The sequence below is a fragment of the Lissotriton vulgaris genome, chromosome 6, assembly GCF_964263255.1.
Source record: "Lissotriton vulgaris chromosome 6, aLisVul1.2, whole genome shotgun sequence".
Classification (NCBI taxonomy): domain Eukaryota; kingdom Metazoa; phylum Chordata; class Amphibia; order Caudata; family Salamandridae; genus Lissotriton; species Lissotriton vulgaris.
The window spans coordinates 1,186,189,503-1,186,213,263 of record NC_141694.1 but is presented as its reverse complement, the minus strand read 5'-3'; the positions used below and the strand labels follow the sequence as shown (position 1 = coordinate 1,186,213,263).

Here is a 23,761-nt window from a genome sequence, read left to right as displayed (position 1 = left end):
CTCAACTGCTTCCCCTCACAGTTGTTCAAATGAGAAGAATCTGTGCCATTCAACAACTACTTACATTTTAGCATCATAACTCTCCTATAATGCTAGCATAACATTGGCAAATTCATCATATTCTTCTTGTAACTCCATGTCATGATTTCCCAGTGCCTCACTTTCCGGCACAAGTAGCCAAGTAGCTATTTGATAATCTTCCAGGGGCGGCTCCTTCGCCATGGTGGAGGAGCTTCCCCCCCGCCCCGCCCCGCAAGCAGCAGCTTCAAAACTTGAAAAATAAAATGATCAAGCATGTTTATTATAGTTTTATTTTTCTCCTACTGTGGAGTCTAGGGGCCGGCCAGAGGATGAAAGGCAGTGAGGGTGAGTGGTGGGAACTGTTATCGGTGCGCATCATGGTTTTGGGCTGACCGTCTTAGGCCGGCCAAACTTCCAAGCTCACTGAAGCTGTCTCCAACCCAAGCTGCTTTGCCGGGTTGGAGACAGCAGACACGTTTCCCAGCCTTTCTGGGAACGCAAATCAAGGGTACTTGAGCCAATCCTGACGCAGCTCTCATGCTGTAAGAGCAGTGTCTGGATTGGCTGCAGGGCAGTCTGGTAGCCTGTGCCTGTAGTGGAGCCAGAAGAGCAGCGAAGCGACGGAATTCTGGGACGTTTATTGTTTATTTGTTTTGTTACCCCCTTCCTCCCCCCGCCACCGTGCCACAACACGAGCCGCGACTGCTACCCTCTCTACACCAAGATCATGCATTAGAAAAGCTATTTTACACGTAGGCAAAAAACCTCTCATTCAGTACATCCTAAATATGTTTCAAAGGTACCTCGACAATGATACTAGGACATTGTCAGATTGACAGGACATAGGAGAAACGTAGTGGTGCCAACGTGTGATTCCTTTATAATTAGAATGCACTGTAACACTAACACTATACAAAATATAAAATAATATTTTACGTTGTCTGGGCATGATGCTATGATGATGTAAGCATCAGGCAGCAGTCTTTAGCACCCATCGTGAAATACTTATCAGTACTCACAAGGTCCTTCCAGCATGGCTTCTACTAACGTGCAGCATTGTTTGACCCTCTTACCAGCAACACTGCAGCACTGAAAGCGTCTATCAATGTACAATAGGGCGTTATCTTCAGGAAGGTAAAATGTAGGTCTCGGTGTTAAAATGTAGGCAGTGAACACAGGTCTCTACTAATCAGTTTTCTCCACTCATCCTCCTAATTGTAAGGTTCATTGTTCTGTAGAGCCCAGCTAGTGCACATCAGTCAACAGCAGCTGCCGTCCCTCTGAACCCAACCCTCCATCTTTTCAATTCCATTTGCAACCAGTGGATTCCGGGCAATATTCTGCTGTAACGACAGCAGGCAATGCTGCGCCTGGTGATCAGAACCTGATCTCCAAGTCTTCTATACTTAATTTAATTTGTGGCTTTGTTCTATTTACCTCTGCAATGTGTTGGCAAGTATTGTTTATCTTGACTAACTGTTAACTGCAATAAAGAAAAGCATTGTGTCCGTCCACCAAATGTCAAGTCCAGTTTATGCTGAGACATTTAATGGCCTCTCAACTTGTGGTGGAAAAGCTAACCCATTGTGAGGCAGTGCCAACCCAAAGATTTACTTTAACTCCAAAGCCAAAGCCAAACCAAACAAGTTTCAAAATACAGAGAGGATACAAGGAACCAAGTAGCATATTGAGGGCACAGGACATTTTATAGATTTCTGCCACTGCCCTTGGTACACAGCTATTAGTTAAATAAATATATACCTACTTGGTTAGTTTGTTGTGGACCTGTCCTATTAATCAAATGGTAAAATAAGACTCCACTGATAAATGGAAGTGGAAACTGATTTTGTTGTTACCAATACTGTTCATCTCACGAGACATCCATGTCCCTGTGTAGTTTTGCAACATGGTAAAGTAAGATCATCTGAATCAGGATAAGAGAATCTCATTAAAGAGGGGAGAAGAAGTAAGTAACCTGGAACAGTATTAGGCCAAGGTTTTTTATGAGCCTTAAACTTAAACGTAGAGAAGAAATATCATGTTTTTAAAATCTGGATGAAATGAACAGTAAAGTAATTACTAGGCGAGTTATGTAGTCTGCAGTTTTCTCCAAAAGAGATCATTAACTTGCCACAACCATATTTGAAGAAGGAAAAACACAGAATTCTTTCCCTAAATATGTGTAATATGTAACATAAGGGCAGCATGCCAAAGACCTGTCATTGCAAAAAAACTTTACTGTAATGTATTTCTCAATGAAATAGCCAGAATGAATGAGCTCGACTGGAGAAATGTTTATTCATAAGCTGCTTTGACAGATTGAAGTGCTCATTGCTCCCGTCACATTAAAGTTAATATAGGATTGCTACTATGCCGCTACGCGCTAATGAAAACACTCAAGAATGTTGGCTAGCTCTAGTAAAAGTTCCACAAAATGGCCTGCAGGCACGTTGAGCAATTGGCAAGTAGCGTTAACCACCGTGTTTGCAACATAGCACTACATTTCTTTTTTCTTTTTTTTTTTTTAAGAAGAAAAGTGGGCGGTTTTATATTGTAAATCCCATAAAAGGAAAGGTGCCTGCATAATTTTAGTTTAGCATTTAGAGGGCTTTTAACAAATTGTTTAAGACGCTTTTTAAAAAAAAAAAAACTTTTTATTTGGTATTTTCACATTTACAACATATGACACTTAACATGTATAGTCTCTTCGCGTTTGTTTTCGTGGGGGCCATCGTCGTTGAGTTTTAGCTGTCGGTATCTAATTCAACTCTGATGGCCTGTAACCATGTCATATTGATGCAAAATACGACCTAAATTTAAGAAAAGCAAAAAACATATTCTTTAGTAAACCCCCAATATTTTCAAACTTAAGCGTACATAACTCCATCTAGCAATGATCACCAATGCTACAATCATTGTGAAAAAATAGGTGCATCTTCCTTTTGTTGCACCCTTTGTAAACTGTAACATATAGAAATACTATGCCCTTAGAACTGTGATAAGGAATAATCAGACACAGCAAAGGGGTGCGGGTCGCACTCTTTCAACGCGAGTCTAATTCAACCCTATTTGTTTGTTTTTCTCCAACAACAACGCCAGCAGTGCTAACTGATTTTGCAGTGATTTGTAACCGTACCTAATTGTAACAATAACTGATTTCTTAGATCTAGTGCCTCCACTCTTTTTCTAGCCTCTCAAGGGTCTAAGCATGTCACAAAACATTGCATGAAGTTACATATAATAAACACAATATGCTATAGAAATTGCTTTCTGTCCCATTATTGAAAATCTTACATTCTAATAATTTTATTAGCATTTAGTGCGTGACTTTCAATTGCGTTTCATAATTGCTACACCTTGCATGTCATCATACTTCCTCTATCTAAGATGCCGCTGTCGCCTATGTTTGTAATAAATAAGCTCACATTTCATATTAAAATTTCACAAGTAAAAATCCTTCGGACGACCACACAGGTTTTAACTCTGACCTAAGGCAGTGTCGGATTAGCAGGAGGAGTGCAGCACCCTGCAATAACGTGATGACGTTGCAGGGGTTACTGACGCGCATACTCCTTCAGCCCCGCAGAAGCTTCGTGGCATACTATTCCGAGAAGTAGGGATTGAGACCTCCATTTGGATACATAGCCTGTAATCCACAGTTTTAAATATCGTTGCTGGTAACAGCTTTGGTCGAGTTTTCATCATCTGCTGCAAATTGTCCTTTATTGCAATATAATACATCTTTTTTGTAAGCAAGTAATCAGTCCACATTACAATCAGAGATCAGTAAATCTGCGTACTTCGCAAAATCCAGAGCAGGAGATCTAGTATTGCATACATTGGGGAAGGATCGCCGAAGTAGCACTAGTAGTGTCTTACAATTAATTTACTATCTCTCCCTCGCTTTTGTCCCCTCACCCAGCTAAATCCTATATTTCTCCCATGGGTTCCACATTTTCTCCCATTTTTTGGGGGCAACCTCTGCTTTGAAATACAGCTTTTGCTGCCAATCGGCACCAGTCCAGGTCCTGTTTCCAGCTGGAGAGCTTCGGTGGTTCCTGTGCCCCCCACAGCCTTGCTATATTTTGATTTGCCACCCCTGAGGCTAGAATGAGCCAGGTTTTCGTGTGTATGGGCCACCTGGTCTCTCCCGTGACACCCAGTAAGTGCCAGCGAGCTTTTATTGCATTATAAAACAATTCCTCATGTTTGGTGCTGGCCACGGTGTAATTACCAACACAGTTGTTGCTGAGCATCCTCCCCCCTTCGCTCTCAAACATAAAACTCGAGTATGTGCCAGATCTCCACCCCAAACATCTGCTTTCCCTGCTTACAAGCACTGCACTCACTAATATATATAAAGAGATACACAAAAAAACAAAGTCACTTCGGAGATCTCTGCTCTGATAAATCCATCAAATTAACAGCATCAGGGCCAGCGCATAGGCTTCACTCTTGCTGAAAGGTGTCAGTGACTGGTTTATGCTTCGGGTGGCTTTGTGGCTACACCTCAATCAGAGAACCCTGCATTCATCTCCTATTCGATCATCCGAGCAGCCATAGGAGTTTGTTTTTGTTTAGCCTAAAAAAATGGATATTCTTAATGAGGATCTCGCCTTGGAAAATATGCCACAACTCTTGTAGAAATATTGGGAGTAAAAACTTTTTCTTAGAGAAAATGTATATGAACATTGCAGATATCAAGCCTATTTTGATTTGTGATCAGAATTAATTTTTAATATGGAGCGCAGAATCGTACTATAACTTTCAAATGCAATTTTGGCAGCCTATGAATTACTCTCCTCCTTGCCAATCTACAATAAAGTTCCAAAAGAATGTCCTTTCTTTACTCTGAATTTTTGGAGCCACGTGTATGACAGGTTTAAGCAGTCGCAACCAGCGAATTGGGCCTTTTGTGACCGCTCAAAAGCCTTTTTGCCGAGTACTAACCCTATTTTACGGGTCTGTAACCTCTTACTGACTCTCACAATAAGGTTTGCGAGTCGCGAATAGGAAGGGGAGGGTCAAGGACTTCCCTTCCTAATAGTGAGTTGCATGTGAATGTAAGAATGTTTTGTGAACAGAATGCGGTGGCAAAGATCTGTTGTTTACCACCTACTTCAGTAGGTGGTAAGCCAGTCGCAAACGAGAAGGGGTCGCCTAGGGACCCCTTCCCCTTTGTGAGTGGCAGCCATAACTTTTTTAAAGAGCAGGCAGGGAGCCCAGGGACCACCGCCTACACTTAAAAAATGTAACTGAAGCGTTTAATTTTTCTTTATGAAATGCATTCCGTTCTCCTTTAAGGAAAATGGGCTGCATTTAAACATTTTTAAAAAGGTGCTTTATTTAAAAGCAAACAAAGACATGATGTACTGATGTACAAACACTATTGAAATTTTGAAGGCAAGTCGCCTATTCCTGTTCTTAGTTCATTTGATGGCTTCTTAATGTACGCTAGACAATCTGGAAGTGTGTTCTGAAATGATTCGCTTTTGTGAACTGTGACTCTTGATTCCTTTGTGTGGATCGAGTACATGTTGTACTGGTTGCTTGTGTCTGCGTGGGGAAGCATACACCACCTCTATTGGCTCTTTAACCGCATCGCTGCGGCGGTTATTTTTCCGCTGCACGGCTTTTTTCTAAAAGCCGCGTTAGATGACGAGCTCAGCTCGTCCTCTGCACACGACCACCGAGGCTGATGACGAGGTGTGCTCGTCATCAGCAGGGAAGGGGTTAACTGTTGTTCGTTCCGATCCTGCACAGCCAATGCTGTGCCTGCTTTCTATGTTTGTAAACCATGGTGTGCACTTTTCATTATCCAAACGCCATGATGATTGGCAAATCCAAATGGAGAGGGCAGGATGCAAGGGGGTTCAGCCTTCTCTTGCAGACATGGAACAGGACTAGCGTAGGCACCCGAAAGTAAACACACACTCACACATGCACTAAAAAGTTAACTTTTCTTGGGAGAGAACCTTCAGTTGTCTGCATTTCTAGCATCCCCAGGTCGTGGCTCAGGCCTGAGGCAAAGCTGCTGTAAGACCAGGAGAGGGACCTTTCAGACTGGAACCTCTGAGGGTAGCTGAAGGCCACTTGGTACTTACTCTGCCATGGTGACGCAAGGGGGACTTTGGCCTTAGAGGACAGCCATAGTGTTCATAGGTTGGAGCAGAGTCAACAAAGGACGAGCTGCAGAAGGTGACATGCTTGTGAAGCTGTAAGAAGCTGAGTTAATCTCTGCGGCCATCATGCCACAGAAGTTCGTCTTTTAAGAACATTTCTCACCAGCACCAACGTACTTCGGTCACCAGGGTCTTCAGCGGCTTCCGACATGGCGCCTGCCAACTGCGACAAAGTGGTAGATGCAGTTACACAGTGAAGAGCTTGCACCTCTTGTGTTGTCTCTGAAGATGAATGGGGTGCTTTTGGATCTGGAGAATGGTAATGGGGACCATGGAAAGTTGACAAATACAATGAAGAGGGCAGGTTTTTTGTCATCACTTGAGTGGTGCTCTGTGGAGTGTGCTGTGCATTTGTTCCAGCAAAGAAATGTAAGTTCACCTAAGGCAAATCACTGCAGTACACTGCACTGCGAGCCAGGCCTACTTGGCAGAAGGACACAAGTTGTAGGGAATCAGATCCTTGCTTACAGCCCCTCTGGTCAATGCTGCTACTCATGCCAGCCTTATTACGTCTCCAATTATTGCAGTCTGGATGAAAGTGTATAATGGCTCATACTTTTTTTTTTTTTGCCACAGTAATAATATGGAATTTGGTGGGCAAATAATGTTTTAACCCCTTGCATGCTGATGACGGCCCCCAGCCGTCATGCACTACGGTGCTTGTGTGCTGATGACGGCTAGGGGCCGTCATAAACCCGCCCACTCGCGATTCAGCCGCACAGGCGCAGAATCGCGGTGTGTTCTAACTGATTTTAATTAGCGTCTGAAAGATAACCTTGTTGACAAACACAGCGTGAAATGATGATTCCTATAAGGGTGATTTTTCCCCACGCACATGTAATCTTATAAAGTCATTCTTTTATGACTGTACATTTTATGAGCCTAACAGTATACAAAGCTACTCAGACTGTTAGGAAAGTTATACTTTAATAATTATTTATGTAATACCTTACCTGAGTGGATTGCTATTATATTAAGGGCTGCTGCTATTGTACCCTTTAATGCACAATCACTTTATGAATTATTTAGACAGAAGTGTACCTCTTCCATACACACACAATTTTTATGAACTTCTTCTTTTAATGATTGTATATTTATGAGCACAATGGTGCCCAAGGTGACTCAGGTGGATAGACAAGTTATGTTTTAATCATGCTTTATTTGGTACCCGCGTCGTATGAGGAAATCATGGAGTGTTGCTTTTGTACCCGTATGCACAGTTATCCCATGAATTCCCTGTATTCATTGCTGTAAAGTATTATTGATTTGTTTTAATAATTGTTGTGTTGTGTTCTTTTATGGTTTTAGCAACTCTAATAAAGATTATTGTTGCAGATGATGCTGCTTTCCACTCACTAGACTGTTCTGAGCGACTTTTTAATCTCCATTAGATAGTTCTCCCCCACCCTCCCAACCTCTTATTGATCATTTAGATTCTCACAAGGTGGTCTGTTGGAGACACTTTGCATTCTGGAGACACTACAGAGTTATGCGTTTCGCAAGAGGAATTATTCATCTGGTTTGAAACATAAACATCACATGTGCTTGGCTGAGAGATGTCTATTGCCCTCCTTCATTGCCATGAGCAGTTTATTGTTGGGACTGTGCCACATAATGTACTCTTGCCACTTTTTGTTAGAGTTTGACTTATGCCATTTCCTCTGTAAAAAGTAAAATAAAATCCCTACACCATTGACAGCAAGTTTTTCACTTTTGTGCAAGGAGCATCCGTTTAATCCACATAGAGTAGCACTATTTGCCACTTCCTATATCTGTATTTTATATCAATATATTGACTTAAGGTGGCCTAGTGTTCTGTGTAGTTATAATTGTCAAACTTTATACTTTGACTGTTCACTTCCAAAACAACTTGTGATCATTTTTGTTGGTACTTTAATAATTACCAACTTTGGGCCAATGTGGAACCGTTGTTGCCTGTTATGCTTAAGAGACCAGCAGCACCTAGATCGATCCTGAAAGATAGAAAGAATGTTTTGAAAATAGTTTTCGAGATGTTGGCTTAACGCAATGATGATTCTAAATGAAGTAATATGTGAATTCTAATGAACGCTGCTGCATGTTACCCATGTTATAGCATTTGCTAGAAGTATATTTTTCAGTGTGATCAAAAGAAAATATTTTCCTAAGTTCGATTGCGGTGCCCTCTAGTAAATGATGGTGTCATTTTGCCGATATCCTTCTGAAGGGAAAGTAGTAAGGCTGAGTTGTTTTTATAAGATCAGAAGAGATTTTAAGTTATGTTATAAGATTGGATGAATATTGCCTGAGTTTGAACTGTCTAGTCACCATACTGTTACATTAGAAAGTGCAGAATCTGATGTGCTTGGTCTGATGGGTATTTACAATGTCAGAGCTTTTACAGCTGCGCAAGATTCCTGCCCAACGCTTTTGGAAGAATTGTAATACGTAAATGAGAAATCTGAAAGAGACTTCTATGTGCAGATTTGTTACCATAGAATTATCCCCAGCGTCAAACTGGATCCGTAAATGTTCTGTGAGCAGTACCTCTGTGTGTCAGTAGGTGGCGTTGTTTGTCTCCGCTTGGAGTTCTTGCTATTGTCTGCACCAGAAGTGATGTTCGCAGTGCCTAATATAGGTGCCACGTAGGCGGGCTGACATAATTTCTTCTCTTTCTGCTCCAGCCAGCGCAGATCTAGTAAGAGTTACCCCTTCGTCATTTTTTTGGACTTGCAGGATGTACACTTCCACATTCCCATCCTGTCTGCCCACAGGCATTACCTGTATTTCACAGCGAGCCATGAGCATTTTCAGCTCACTGCTCTCCCTTTTAGCTTCAGAAGCCCCCCTTGAGTTGTTAAACGGTAAAAAATTGTATCTTGTTTAATTAGCCTCTGCTCTCTGCCATTTTGTCCACCAGCCCCCATTTTGTGTTTCTGCGGGGACTTTGATGAAATTAGAAGTTATACGTTCACTGAAAGCTGGTTGTATTGATAAGGCTCGCGTGTCAGAGTCAGCAGACCTGCCCTGTCGAAGGGCCTACGTGCACAGATGTCTAATCATTTTGCCCACCAATGCCTGTAACCTCACTTGCCTATCTACAAAAATTGCGTGTGTGGGGGTTTATCAGGATTCTACAATACAGCATGTAGGCGTTATTTAAGGGGTTGTGTAAGCGTTATGTAAAAATGCCATAAGAGGGTTATGTAAAATGGGATGTAACCATGACTAAGAGGTTTTCTGGTGAACTCTTATGGTACCCAACATGTATAAAAGGGAGACCCTCAACCGTTCTAGTTTATTCCCTCTCAGGCACTTGTAGTGTCTGTATGACGGAGCCATCTCATGAGATATAATAAACTTGTGTTTTGGCCCACTCCAGTGTTGATCCTCATTTATTGAACCCGTAGACAAGAGGGTGTCCCTGCACCAGTGAGACTGATAAGAATCTCGCTTCTACAGGGTGTTCACCAAGGTGATGGCGGTGGTTGCTGCTCTTCTGCAGAGATCAGGGATGCCAGTCTTCCCCTATCTCGACAACTCGTGGACGGCAGGCTCGCCCCAGACTGCTATCTCCTACCTCCAGACTACGGAAAACCTTCTGCATTCGCTGGGGTTCACTATCAACTTGCTGATGTCAGACCTGACTCCCTATCAGACGCTCCCTTTCATCAGAGCTGTTTTGGACACAGTGCTATTTCTGGCCTATCCTTCCAAAAGGCGAATACAGGATATTCAGGCTATGATAACGATCTTTCAACCTCTGTCTTGGATTTCGGTGAGACTGAGGCTGCTAAGTCTCATGAGCTCCTGAATCCTGCTTGTGACACAAATGCCTGTTGGCACATACGGCTCTACAGAGGGACTTGATGTTCCAGTGGGCAAAGTATCAGGGTAATCTCTCCAACATGGTCCAGATCTTGGAGGGAACTGCAAAGGATCTGCAGTGGGGGCTTACGAACTGCGATTGGGTCAGTGGGAGACCCCTCTCTCTTCCCCATCCCGATCTCACCTTGGTGACGACTGTGTCATTCCTGGGATAGGACGGCCTTCTGAGAGAGGTGGAGATCAGAGGACTCTGGTTACCGGCAAAATTCAGACTCCACATCAACCTGTTTGAGCTCCGACTAATCTGATTGACATTGAAAGCCTTTCTGCCCTCTATCTGGGGATGGCTAGTGCAAGTGTTCAAAGATAACCTCACTGCCATGTGGTACTGCAAAAGATGTGGTAGGGTGGACTTGTGGACCTTTTGTGAACGCCCAGCATATTCCTGGTGGTTCAACACCTGGCGGGCTGTCTGAACGCCAAAGCGGTCAAACTCAGCCGAGGATGCTTTGTGGATCACAAATGGCATCTCCATCTGGAGGGGGTGCAAGGTTTCTTTCAGCAGTGGGAAGAGCTTTGGTTAGATCTGTTCACCATCGCCGAGAACGTGCAATGTCCCCATCGCGCAATGTCCCCATCTCTGCACATGGGAGTTTCCAAAGTGGCTCTCGCTCAGAGACGCTATTCATCTTCGGTGAAACGCCTTACCGCCTATACCCCTCCTGCCCAGAGTTCTCAAGAAGATCAGGAATGACTGGACCCAAGTCATCCTTGTGGCTTTGGATTGGGCATGGAAAGTTTGCTATCCCAAGCTGCTGAGCATGGCCATTGGTTCTCCGAGCAGGCTGTACCTTCTGGAGCATCTACTTTTGTAGCAGCAGTGGAAGGTTCTCCAACCGAACCTGTCAACAGTCATCCTTCATGTGTGGAGATTATGCGGCCACAGTTGACAGCTTTCGACTTTCTGCCCGAAGTCTGCAATGTTAGATTGGCAGCCAGTTGTCCCTTCACCAAGACTGTATATTCCTGTGCTGGGACAAGTTTGTTTCATATTGTACAGAAAGAATCATTGATCCCTTTTCTGGCCCCTTTTTTCATGTGCTCCTGTTCGTTCTTTCTCTTACTGGGCAGGACTCTGCTCTGGACACCATTGAGGGATACCTATTTACAATCTCTGCTTTTCTTCGATTGCCTAACCAACCTTCACTTTTCCAATCCCATCTTGTACATAGGTTTTTGAAAGGATTGCAACATATGTTCCCTTGCACTCCTTTTGTTATGCCTCTGTAGAATTTCAATCGTGCCCTTACCATGCTTGTGTGCACTCCCTTTGAGCCTCTGCACAATTGTCAACTCAGGCTCCTTACCATCAAGACAGCCTTTCTTGTGGCGATTAATTCTGCCCAGAGATTTAATGAGCGTCAGGACTTGTCATCCAACCCTCCTCATCTAAACATCTACCCAGACAAACAGGTGCTTCGTACAAGGGCTTCCTTTCTTCCAAAAGTGGTCACTCCATTTCACGTAGGCCAAACTATGTCTGTGCATACTTTTTAATCTCCTCCACATCCCTCCAAAGAAGAGGAGCGACTCCACCATCTGGCTCCAGAAAGAGCAATGTTCTTTCTGGACTGCAAGCAAGAGTTCTGGGTGGAGGACCAACTCTTCGTGGGGTATGTTGAGGGAAGAAGGGACGGGCCATGCAAAGCTTCACCATCTCCAGATGGATCGTGCTCTGTATTAAAACTGTTACGCATTGGCTACGAAACAACCCCCGATGGTTTGGTGCTCATTCCACTAGAGCCAAAGCTGCAGCCACTGCATTCTCATGCGAAGGTCCCGTCCTGGATATCGGCCAGGCTGCAATGTGGGCCTCATTGCACACGTTTACTAAACATTTCTGCCTGGGCAGTCAGCTCAGTAGAATTAGGTCTTTTGCCAATTCGGTCCTGCAGGACTTCCTCATGTGAAATTGGTCTGCAGACCCATCTCTGGAGAGGTTTTGCTTGGGTATCTGTGCAAAGGAAAGGCATCTGCAGCTAGAAGTCTTTATCAGATGAACAAGTTTCTTGCCTTCGGTAACGCCGTATCTGGAAGAGACTCTGTCTAGCCGCAGATTCCTTATTGACCCACCTATCCTCCCCGCTCTGCAAAATAATTTCTTGGGACAGGGCTTTCCCCTTTCCGGGCCCTAGATCTCCACACCAGTGGTCAATGTCCTGTGTGACTCTGCGCTTCTGGTGTGGATTGTCACAAAGAGTAACTGACATCAGCGCTCCTAGGTGGTACCTATATGGGGCACGTAGAACGTCACTTCCAGCGCAGATTACGCCAATGATGCCACGTGAAGCCAAACAACTCCACCTACTCGCACTCAAGGTTACTGCTCACAAAAAAGTTCTGGATCCAGTTTGACACCAGGGGATAATTCTAAGGTAAGGGTTCTGCACCCAGATAGAGTCTCTACCAGGCAAGGCATTACAAAAGGTAAGTAACTTGTTATTTAGGAAACTAGCAATATTTGAAGTTAAAGTATTTGAGCTACAAGAAGCAGTAGGCGAAATCAGCAGTATTCTGCCTAAGCGTTGAATACCACATGGATTGTTACTAACGGTCCAAAATTCAAGGTTGCTTATTTATGAAAATATCTATGAGATTTAGATCTTAGGTTAGAATCTAAAGGTTATATACGACATACTAAATCTTCTTTACGTTTATTGGTAAGAGGAGACTAATGCTAGGCATCTGAAAGTTGTGAAAGGATTTTCCTTAAATTAATTTTTGTTAGACTTGACAGTCCTCATTATCATCGCAAAGATTGGGAATTTTTCAAAACTATCCTCTGTAGCAGGTAGTGTGGTAGCTTAAGGCCGATACTAGTAAAGTAACTGTAGTGAGATCAAACAGGACTTTATACGAAAAAGTGAGCAGATGAAAAACCCTCTGTAGTATTTCTGACAGTCAGAGGAGTGATCTTGTTATCTCAAACTTATCATGAACAGCAGGGTAAAGCAACATGTCTTGTGTTAAATTCTGTTCTCAGTACTTAATGCTGTGGATGCAACCCCTACCAGTAGGAGTGTATTCAATGCAGTTCCTAAATAGTTCATAGTGTATCTTCCCATTTAAGGCAGGAACCCTTGTATGTTACATTTCATTTAATGGGAACACTCGAGAAAGAAAATGTCGAGGGCTCTGTAAAATATGGCCTAAACACAGTTACACTGTATGCTTCAAACAATATTTCTGACAAGATTCTGGCCCTCTGTCAGGAACATCCTGGATGTATTTGTAAAGACATTAAAGACATGGCTTGAAGAGACCTCGAGTCCTACCTATATATTGAGCTTCTACCAACATTACTACAGCTTTCTTGGTTGCCTAGCGACTAGCTTCAGCCAAGGATGCTACTGTTACTCCTCAGGTTTCTTCACTGTTCAGACATCCATGCCAATTAGGATAATCATATTATTAAAATCTATGTGGTATAGGTCCTTAACCCTTAAAGCACAGAACTGTATCCTAAGGACGATGCCATTTACCTTTCTACTAGTCCTTAAGAATTGTCCAGGAGACAAATCTTCCTCTGTAAATATATAGGCTCCCAGCACAAAACGCAAACCTGAGGTTTAGTAGAAAAGTTGCTCCACTACTGTGATAGCCATAGCATTCCTTACTAAACTATAAGTTACAAAAGGTAAATGCTTAGTGACTTTTTCATATGAAATCTCATTTGATAACGGTGTGTGCTGCATGTTTATAGGAGTGACTTTGCTGCTTCTTACGCAGCCTCCACAAATAAGGATGCTAAAGTTTGCATTGTCCAAGAGTAGGAAATCTACCAAAACAGCGGCCTTTAAACAATCCATTTAGATTCTTTTGTGGTTCTATCCAGATATGGTATTTTCTTCGAATATGAGAAAGAGAACCTCCCATCCTTTCCTGGAGAAGTCCAGAAATGTTGGTATTTTCATCTCCACATTTTGAATGTAATAGCTTTGTGAAGGACTGACGGACTCTGAAACTAGAAGTAAATAGGAATATGCACATTTTTAAATTAGATTTATTTGTGGAATATTCTGAAATTACTGGATCTCCCACTGCTATGTGATTTGATGTTAAAAAGTATATTCTTCTCTCTATACAACATTTCCTGCTCTCAATGTCCTAGGGTGGGAAAATAAGGAGCAGAAAATAACAATTGATAAGATGCATCCTTCCGCAAACATCAGTATGTGTCGGGCATGGTATCAGCTGGGGCAGCTTGCTGTAGGAGCAAGGCCATAAAAGATACTGACTTCTGGAAGGGGTGCAGGCTGTTGGGCCAGTTGGGACTCCTGTGTGAGGTAGTTTGGACTCTGGTCAGGGAACCGTGTGGACAGTTGCCGAGCAACACCGTTCCTTCCATTGCTCTAGGGCCCCTAACTGAGTTTCCCGCTACTTCAAAGGGCTACCAACACTGCCGCTCGTTTATTGTTTTTTACACTACGGACTGTATGCTCTTTGCATAGCTTCCTGTAGTTTAAATAAAAATATGTGAGTTGCGAGCAATCAAGCATTGCATCTTCGTCCTCTCATAGAGGTAAATTACTTAAATTGTGTTGACTATTGGTTAAATCAATCAAAAGGAATCCTATTTGGTAAGTATTTTGTTGTCATGTTCTTCTATAAAGGATTACTCTATATCTTGTCTTAGGCATTTAAATTATCCAGCTGGATTCTTCTCTTAGGCAAGAAGTATTTTGGGACTGCTTCATAAATCATTTTCACGCCTAACAGAATCAAGACGTGCAAAAAGTGGAATCTCCCAAATCCCCCGATTGATTCAAAGATTTATGATTCATGGATTTGTGAACCATCATTTTCACTTATGGCTAGGGGCTTGTGAACAGCTGAGATGCTGAAGGACTTCGGGTGATTTTCAGTATTTCTGTTGTTTTTGCATCTAATATTGAATGTATGCAAATGTTTTTAATGCGCTGGGATTTGTATTTGCTCTCTCACTTTTCTTTATTATGACTTTGTCACTCGCAAAATTGAAACATTTTATACATTTTGTTATGCTGAAAATATTTCCTCTCTTGCTGACTTGATGTTGCTTGGACTTCCTCCTTCACAGGCATTATCCTATTGACTAGGACTACCAAAAAACATATACATTATTCCTGATTTCGCCTAAGAGGAGCCTATGAATTGAATTCTACCTGTGTTATCCTATATTTTAAGCAAATCGTGCTTGTATTTTTAAACATTAGTCTGTGTACATGCTCCTGTTTTACTTATAGTGCCCTGCATTGTAATGGTGGTGATCTCAGTTGAGATGTTTTCATAAATGAAAATCAGAAACCATTGTATTTATTTGTTGCCTCGCTGATTCTAATGGAGTTACAAAAGTCACTAATTATGCTCACTCTCAGTGTGAGATGGGCCAATTAGAATGTGCTGCAAGTTTTAGATCTGTTAAATGCAGAACCTTGCATAATATGTATTTGCTAGGCATCAAATTAAGCCCGGCTTTGTGTCTGACCAAGAATGAGTGCCAAAATGCACAGTCTGTTAGATGTGGCTTTTTGCGAGCCATTGGCACACACTAACAGCTAGCTGGTTGGGTGGGGAGCCTCATCAAGGTGGTCGATACACTATTAAATGGTATAATATGAGGTCTTGATCAGGACTGGAGGAGGTAAAAATGCATGTCTATTTTACTCTCTATCAACACTATTCTCTTTGAGTTTCTAAACTTTTCAGATGCATGCACCTTAAATCAGGAATATCCTAAGTGAAACTGGCATGAGGTCTTTTTTGGAAATTTAGATACAAAACAATCTCATGACTACTTATTCTTCTGTGTAGTGTCTCTTCTTGCAGTCAAAACAGAGCCACTGAACAGCAGCGAAACCGCAGCTACAACTGGAGATGGATCCCTTGACACTTTTACGGGGTCAGGTAAAGCCACACTCATTATTTCCACACAAAGACTTGGAATATTTTTTAGAAGCAAAGCTCTCCAGGCAGAGTTCTCAAGCTAGCTCCTAGAAACAGGTGTTAACTGATTCCAGTACGGTAGAGTTTAGGACAGGGGTCTCCAAACCGGTCCTGGAGGGCCGGATCCATGCCAGATTGTTTGGATATCCCCATTGAGATACATGTAGTAATTGTTTTAAAAATCTGGCATGGATCCGGCCCTCCAGGACCGGTTTGGAGATCCCTGGTTTAGGAGCTACCAGATTTTCAAATAGTATCCCAGATTGTGCCATGCTGGCTGGGAGGCATATATAATGCCTCAAGTCACCTTGCACGTGCTTGGTGAATCCACTGAAGTTTATGACACATTCCTTGATATTGAAGCTAAAAATAAAATGCACACAACACTAAGGTGATGCAAACATTGAATTATTGAGATCACCTGCAAGTGTATTGCTCTGAATATGTAGCCTGAAAACTATTTGCTTTAAAAAAGATAGTTGTTTTGTTGTTGCTGAGTGCAAGGTACTTGAATTTGTTGTCACTTATATGAAACCACCGTTGTAAACATAATAGTAAATAGTGCAAACTTACATTATATTGTAAATTTAGTTTTCGTGTTTCAAGCACATACTTTTGTTGAGAATTCAGGGGCCTATTTACAAGCCCTTGCGCTGCCGGTACGTCACCTTTAATATGGGAAAAGTGACATACCGGCGGTGCAATAGGCTTGTAAATAAACCCGTCAGTGTTTTATGTTGACAGGCAAACACTTTATAAACCATGCACAAGGGTCAGTATTCTTTCAAACCGAAGTTATTCTTTATTGTATGATGTTAACTTTGATGTTGGGTAAAAGCCCTATCGCTGAAAGAAAGTACGGTTAGATAGATTTTTAGACCTGAGTGCTACATTTAATTTCTTCATATTGGAAAAACAGTGGTTCCTGAGGAATGATATATTATGATGTTATGATACATAAGCACAATCGTAATATAGAGGGTTAGATAATGGCAGAGCGCAAAGGAACTACTAACACACACTGATTCCAGTGTAGTGTATTTTATGGATTTTTTTTAACAATAAAGTTAGGAGTAAACATTATACATCAAAACAACATTTGTGCATAGTGTCCCAGGGGGGAACAGCGTTTACAACGCAACTTTTACCACGCAGTACCTTTACCACGCAACTTTTACAACGCAAGTCGTTACAACGACTTGCGCTGGGGGGCGTTGTAGGATAGGGAATAGTTTAATTTACTATCCAAAACCTTACCTACTATCTACGGGGACTGGAGTTGGAATAGTAAATTAAACTATTCACTATCCAGAGCCCCCCAACGCAAGTCGTTGTAACGACTTGCGTTGTAAAACCTGCGTGGTAAAGGCATGCGTTGTAAAAGCATGCGTAGTAACGACATACATCCGTCCGAAGTCACAAAGGGAATCTAAACCTAAGTGACAATCATCAACTGAGAGAAACTCCCAGTGCATTGTCACTGTTAATCCACAAAGGGATTCTACAACGCAACGGCTGTTGTGTAAAATTAATTGAGCCCCTCTACACTGGAATCGGTCTGTTAGTAGTTCCTTCACAGTCTGCCTTTTTCTAACCCTCTATATTACGATTGTGCTTATGTATCACAACCTCATAATACATCATTCCACAGGAACCACTGTTTATCCTATACAACAATTACCCTGGTTCCTTAGTGAGTAGGGTTCCCCTGTTTCTCTCGAACATTTCATTTCTTCAGCACAAGTTCATTCAACAGCTTTGTGCACTCATCAAAGTTTGTAGGACGTGGACAGCTAAGCTTTTCAGCAGGTCTTCACTGTAATGGAAGAGTTTGAATAAATATTCAAGCACAAACCCTTCATGAATAATTCATAATGCATGCTGTTGGCTTGGCCGTTGTTGAAACACGCCTACTTCATGCCACAAGATGATCGTTTATAAAGTTGTGAGTGAAGCACCAGGGATCTGTCTGTAAAAGGGCATAAGGATTTGTGTATATTCCGAATATTAAGGTTTTCTCTTGTAAATCTGATAGGGATAGGATGTTTTTTTCCAAGTATTCCGTTTGAGCGAATCCCACATTCTGGTTAGCTCATCTTTTTTGCTGTTGATTTGGCACTGATTATGTAGAATGTGTATTTGGCACAAATTAGTTTCTCTGGTCCTTCTATTCCAGCCTTCAGTGATTGATACGTATCCTGAGATTAGCAGGAGAATTATTAGCGATGGAGTAACCCTTTTACAAAAGAAAATGATTCTTTATGGCTTAAGGCGTATTTTTAAAGGGAAACATCCTTTACAACGCAACTTTTACCACGCAGTGCCTTTACGATGCAACTTTTACAACGCAAACCATTACAACGCATTGCGCTGGGGGGCGCTCTAGGATAGGTAATAGGTTTAATTTACTATCCAACACCTTCCCTACTATCCACGGGGACTGGAGTTGGAATAGTAAATTAAACTATTCACTATCCAGCGCCCCAAAGCACTAACGGTTGTAAAGGCATGCGCTGTAAAAACCGCGTTGTAAAGGCGTGCGTGGTAAAAGCATGCGTTGTAACGTCATACATCCATTTTTAAACAACAAATAAAGGAATATTTAATGGGAGCTCTAAAGAAAATCTTATTTACCCAAGGATTATGAAAAGAGGGCACTGTTATTATACATAGAATACATTCCTTGTATCAAAACAATCATTATGACACATAAAACAATAATATCTATGCTAAGTGGAAGAATGGCTCCTTGTTCAGTGCAACAACTTAAGAACTATTTACAAAAAGAATAATTTAAACAGAACAACTTAAGAACCACTGTGAAAGTGTGAGTGACCATCATGTAGAGGCGTACACGACCCAGAACAAGAATTTCAGTTGGACTACAAATAACTATAGCACTAGCAGTAATGTCAGCGTTACAACCCAGTAAACAATTCATAGGGTCATTATCAGGATATAGATTGTTTTAAAAGCAACTGCTTAGCAAGGAATTCCTGGGCTGAGTTCATCCCAAACTTAAGTAAGAGACAAAACTGCATTAAGAGTAGAGGATACTTTCATTTATGATCCAAGTTATGAAGTTTAAAATGACAAAGCGTCAAGAAAGTCCATGGAATACTGACTCTGAGTAGGCAATTATATGCCAATCCTCGCCAGCCGGTCAAGAAGCATCTGTTAGATTAATCCAAGAAATATTAGTCCTTTCTCTGTCTAGTAACTGGGGGACCTTTGAGGCTATGTCAAATAGATAGAACATATTCATAATTACAAAAAAATATATTAATAAGAAAGTATTGTATGAATTCAATGTAGCTACATCAAGTACTCAAGAAAGTACATGCAACATGAATTCAGTTTATGAAACCTATCCTGTCTTTTACATCTCGTGATCAGTGTGTCCGGTCCTGTGCTAATGCTATCACTAAATGTCCTTAGTCGCATTTTATTGTATTATTGAGCAATCAGGGCAAATAAAGTTCGATAAGTTAAAAATACGAATTATGTAACAATCACTGGTGCTTGATAGCTGTGTTTGGGATACAATTAGGTTATGGTATTTTCACACTGCACAACACAAGAACCAAGTGAATACACAGATATTAATTATCAAACATATCATTATAACTGGTAAGTAACTTGCCATGTTCTTCGAAAGTGTGTTGTACAATATAGAAGAAACCAACAACATAGTTCCAATTCCTAACTTTAAACTGTTTATAAACTATTTTTATTCAATAATTTGATACATTTCTAGCTCATACAAATGGTTTTCTTACAAAGGCTTGTTCCTAAAAAGTTTACATTTAAGAATACCCAGGTTACTTTTTGCATACTGAAATAGTTCTTACTAATCACCAGATCATGTTTTACTGATTGTTAATAATGTTAGTGCACTCTCTGTGTTCATTGTGCTTATCATGAACCTCTGGGTAGTTATAACACATGTGCTTGCTAGCAGCCACCTCATAAAATGACACCTACGTTATATCCGCTTTTACTTTCGTTTTGTTTACCAAATCCATTAATCTATAGCATTACATTCCTATTAACTGTACTTATTTCATTTCAATGAAGGGAACTGTTTTTTTTTAATTAAACTTGATCCACTCTCTCTCTCTCGTATAAAACTTTGTGTATGAAAGAGGAGACTATGAATTGTATTCTACCTACGTTAAAGGACTAACCTGTCACATTCAAAGTTATAGCTTTCATCTGTGAAAGGGCGGGGTGCTGATTTTTTTGGAGAGGGGTGGGGGTGGGGGTGGGGGAGGGGAGTACCGCGTGAGATTATCCTTGCTCCCTAAAATTGCAGACACTGGGACAACAGTAACTCGGGGTATAGAAAATTGTTGGAAATACTACAGATTATGGGTTTTTGAGAAACAGTAAGCAGGAATGTGTCTTTCCATGCCGATTCCCTCATGTTTTGCTCTCATGTTTCACCCGGAGACTTTGAATTCTTTAAATAGCCGGTGTTCTTAGGTGAGAAACTCAAATACTTGTAATTGTAGTGTGGGCCAGTAATGTGAGCTATTAACACCATACAGAATCAGATATTTACACGGAGTCCTATTTTGATAAGTGTTTAGACAAATATAGTGTAAATGCTCTTTCATATCTATGCAGTTTAACATTAGCTCTTAACAGTTACTGAAAGCTACAATTTTTTTACATTTCTAGCTGTTGGCACAGGTTTCTCACTTTATCATCTGGGAAAAAATAAATTGCGTTCACTTTGCATACATCCCACTCACAAAAGCACCCCTACGGATTTGTTTTCTTTAAGTACACAAAGTAGTACTGTAAGAAACTGGGTTACTAGTTGAGAGGGGAGTGCCCCACTTAAGTAATAAACACAATCCTTGTCGGGGAGGACCTCAAAAGTGTCTAAATAATTGTGTTTAACCCTTAGGTAGCTTGGCAGAAAATGCTTAACTTGGAAGCAGTAATAATGTTAAAACACAACGCAAGAAACATCCCAAATCAAATTAGAAAAATAGAGAATATGTTAATAAATAAAATGACACCAACACAACAATTATTCAAACAGTTGTACTGGATATATATGTATTTTTTTTAAAGTCTATTCTAGGTAAAAACAGGGCCAAGAAGCACAAGGCACCAATCGTAGTTATCTCTGTTAGACCTGGCATCTTTTGCCTTGTTTCCTCTGTCTTTTTGCTTTCTTGCCTCCTGTTTTTAACTGTACGTTGGACTTCCTTTTGCCGGTTTAGTGCCTCTGTGCACTTTATCACGGCTGTTCATTGTTAAAGTGCAAGTGCTCTTACTGTTAATTGTGTTTATGGATTGATTTTTTCATGTTTGGCTTATTTGATTTACTACTAAGTCCCTAATATAGTGCACTGTGTGTGCCTAGGACCTGTAAATCAAATGCTGCTGATTGTGCCACCCACACAAATTGTTGCAGACCTGCCTCTGCAGTGTTTTGTGCACAGTTTTTGCTGCCATGTCGACGAGGCAAGTATCCCCAATTGCCAGGCCCTACCTTTCCCTTTTCTTACATGTAAGGCATCCCTCAGGAAGGCCCAAGGGCAGGGTGCCGTGTATGGGAAAAGTAGGACATGTCCTGGTGTGTGTGACATGTCCTGATAGTACTGCTGATTTCGTCTTTCACTATTGACAGGCTATCTGCCCCATAGGCTAACATGGGAGTTGCATTATAACGTCTTACATACCATAACTTTCCATTGGGACAAGATAGGGAAATAGAGTTTAGTATGCCTGAACTCAGGATTTAAAAATACATCTTTTGGAAAGATGATTCTTATATTATGTGTTTGAAAATACCACTTTTAGAAAGTGGGTATTTTCTTGTCTACCCATTCTGTGTGCCTCTGTTGGTTTGTGTATTGACTGTCTGATTTTGAAGTGACAGAGTCTGGGGTGTACATTCACTTTAGACAGCCTCAAGGAGGTCTGAGGTATGTCCCGCCTTTCCTGGGTGACTCATAGTTGGGCTGAAGAGGTCTGGTCTGCAGTTTGAGTGGTGGGGATAGTTTTCACTATCACCTGAATATGCAGTGTCTCCTCTGCACAATGCTGTCTCCACCTCCTTCAGTGAAGCTGGGCCAGAGAGGGCAGCACTCGTTTGGACTGGGCTCAGAGACCCTTGCCACAAAGAGAACAAAGAGTAAATGTGGTATAAATATTGGGGCCCTGACCCCAGGACTTTAGAAATCTTTTGGAATAAGGAACCTGCCAAGAAGAAGACCTTGAAAAGCTGTGAGGAGGAACTACCACTTTGCTGTGTGTTTTGCTGTCTTAGCCTGCAGTGACTGCTTCTATAATGGGCAAAGAAAGGACTGGACTGAACTTTCTGCACCTTGTTGGTTCGAGTTTCTCTAATGGTTTGAGGTAGAGCGTGCCCCCTGTCCAAGAAGTCTCAAGAACAGCAAAGACTTGAAGTTCATTAGCTACCAGCACTGGGAACTGCATGTTTTGTGCTGCAACAGAAGATTAAGCAACCCGACGCTGTCAATGACACCACTGCGGGCTCTGTGTCCTGAAGGCACTGCTGCACTTTGCACCACAACCCTGGTCTAACTTGGTACGACGCACGGGGTCAGCACTTAGCCGCTGCTTGCAACGTGACCTGTGGGCTCCGCACTTGCACCACCCTGGTATCCCCGAGGACACTGCTCCACGCCAACTATGACGTCGCTGCTTGCACTGTTGTTTTGAGGGCACCACTCGTTAGTTACACGACGTACCACCCCGCCCCACACCTCAGCCTTTGCCTGCTGGTGCTACTGACTCCTGTTCATCAGCTGACGACAGCCCTTCTGCAACAACGATGCCGCTGCCTGCACCGTGACCTGCTAGCACCGCAACGAGCACTGCCCACTTTGCTTGCAGCCCTGGTCTCACTGACCCTGCTGGATGGCATCACCGAGCCGCTGCCTGCACCATGACCTGAGGTCATAGGAAGCCATACCGCTGCACTTCACACCGTAGCCCCGGTGCCCGCTGATGCCAGCGCTCCTGACTTACACCTCACGGAGCTCGATCTGCAACGCGTGTGACTTCAAGGGCCCGACGACACTTGACCTCCGGAACAGATGCCTGCCGACGCCGGCTCTTTGGAGCTCATCACGAAGTCACCATCTGAAGGTACTGTTTTGTGGGTATTTCCTACACGGTAGCTGGCTTGCGACGTCACGGTCAGGGATAACTGTTTAGATTTGTTGTTGACGACGCCATGATAGTCCCAGACGGAGCTACCCACTTCCAGGAACTGTATTTTAAGTCTATTTTTGCTTATTGATATTTCTACGACCTGGATGGCAGATTTTTATCATTCTTGGTCTTGTCTGCACAGATAAAATTTTGGATATTTTTCTAAAACTGGTGTGATGTCATTTTGTAGTGTTTTGGCTGTATTACTGTTGCTTATGTGCAAAGGCTTTACGCACTGCCTCTGAGATAAGCCTGACTGCTCGTGCCAAGCTACCAAGGGGATGAGCAGGGGTTATTTTATAAGTGTATCCCCGTATCCTGACTAGGAAGAAGGGTTCCTACTTGGACAGGTTAACATCCTGCCAACTAGAGACCCCCATTTCTAACATCTGGTCACACTGGACTGGGTGAATGTCAAAGTTCTCACCAACCACAATGGAGCACAAGTCGGCTACAGGGACCAGGTCTGCCTTGGTGGAAAGGTTACCTACTAACTTAGTCCAATTTTCACGCCAGCAACATTTGTCGTGGTTGTCGGTGGTCATGCTGCTAGCTGGATTTGGAGA

At 42.1% G+C, this 23,761-nt stretch overlaps 1 protein-coding gene across 5 annotated transcripts in view; it reads left to right on the top strand.

Moving 5' to 3' along the window:
* The window catches only part of LOC147708614 (protein phosphatase EYA4), a 626,113-nt gene that overhangs the window by 442,928 nt on the left and 159,424 nt on the right, over positions 1-23,761 (top strand). For 3 of the 5 annotated variants that reach the window (XM_086927287.1, XM_086927288.1, XM_086927289.1), the window contains one exon: positions 15,864-15,956. The exons of the other annotated variants lie outside the window; for them this stretch is intronic. In XM_086927287.1, the coding sequence (XP_086783413.1) occupies positions 15,864-15,956 (93 nt within the window). The remainder of the gene's footprint in view (positions 1-15,863; positions 15,957-23,761) is intronic. 5 annotated transcript variants of the gene reach the window in all.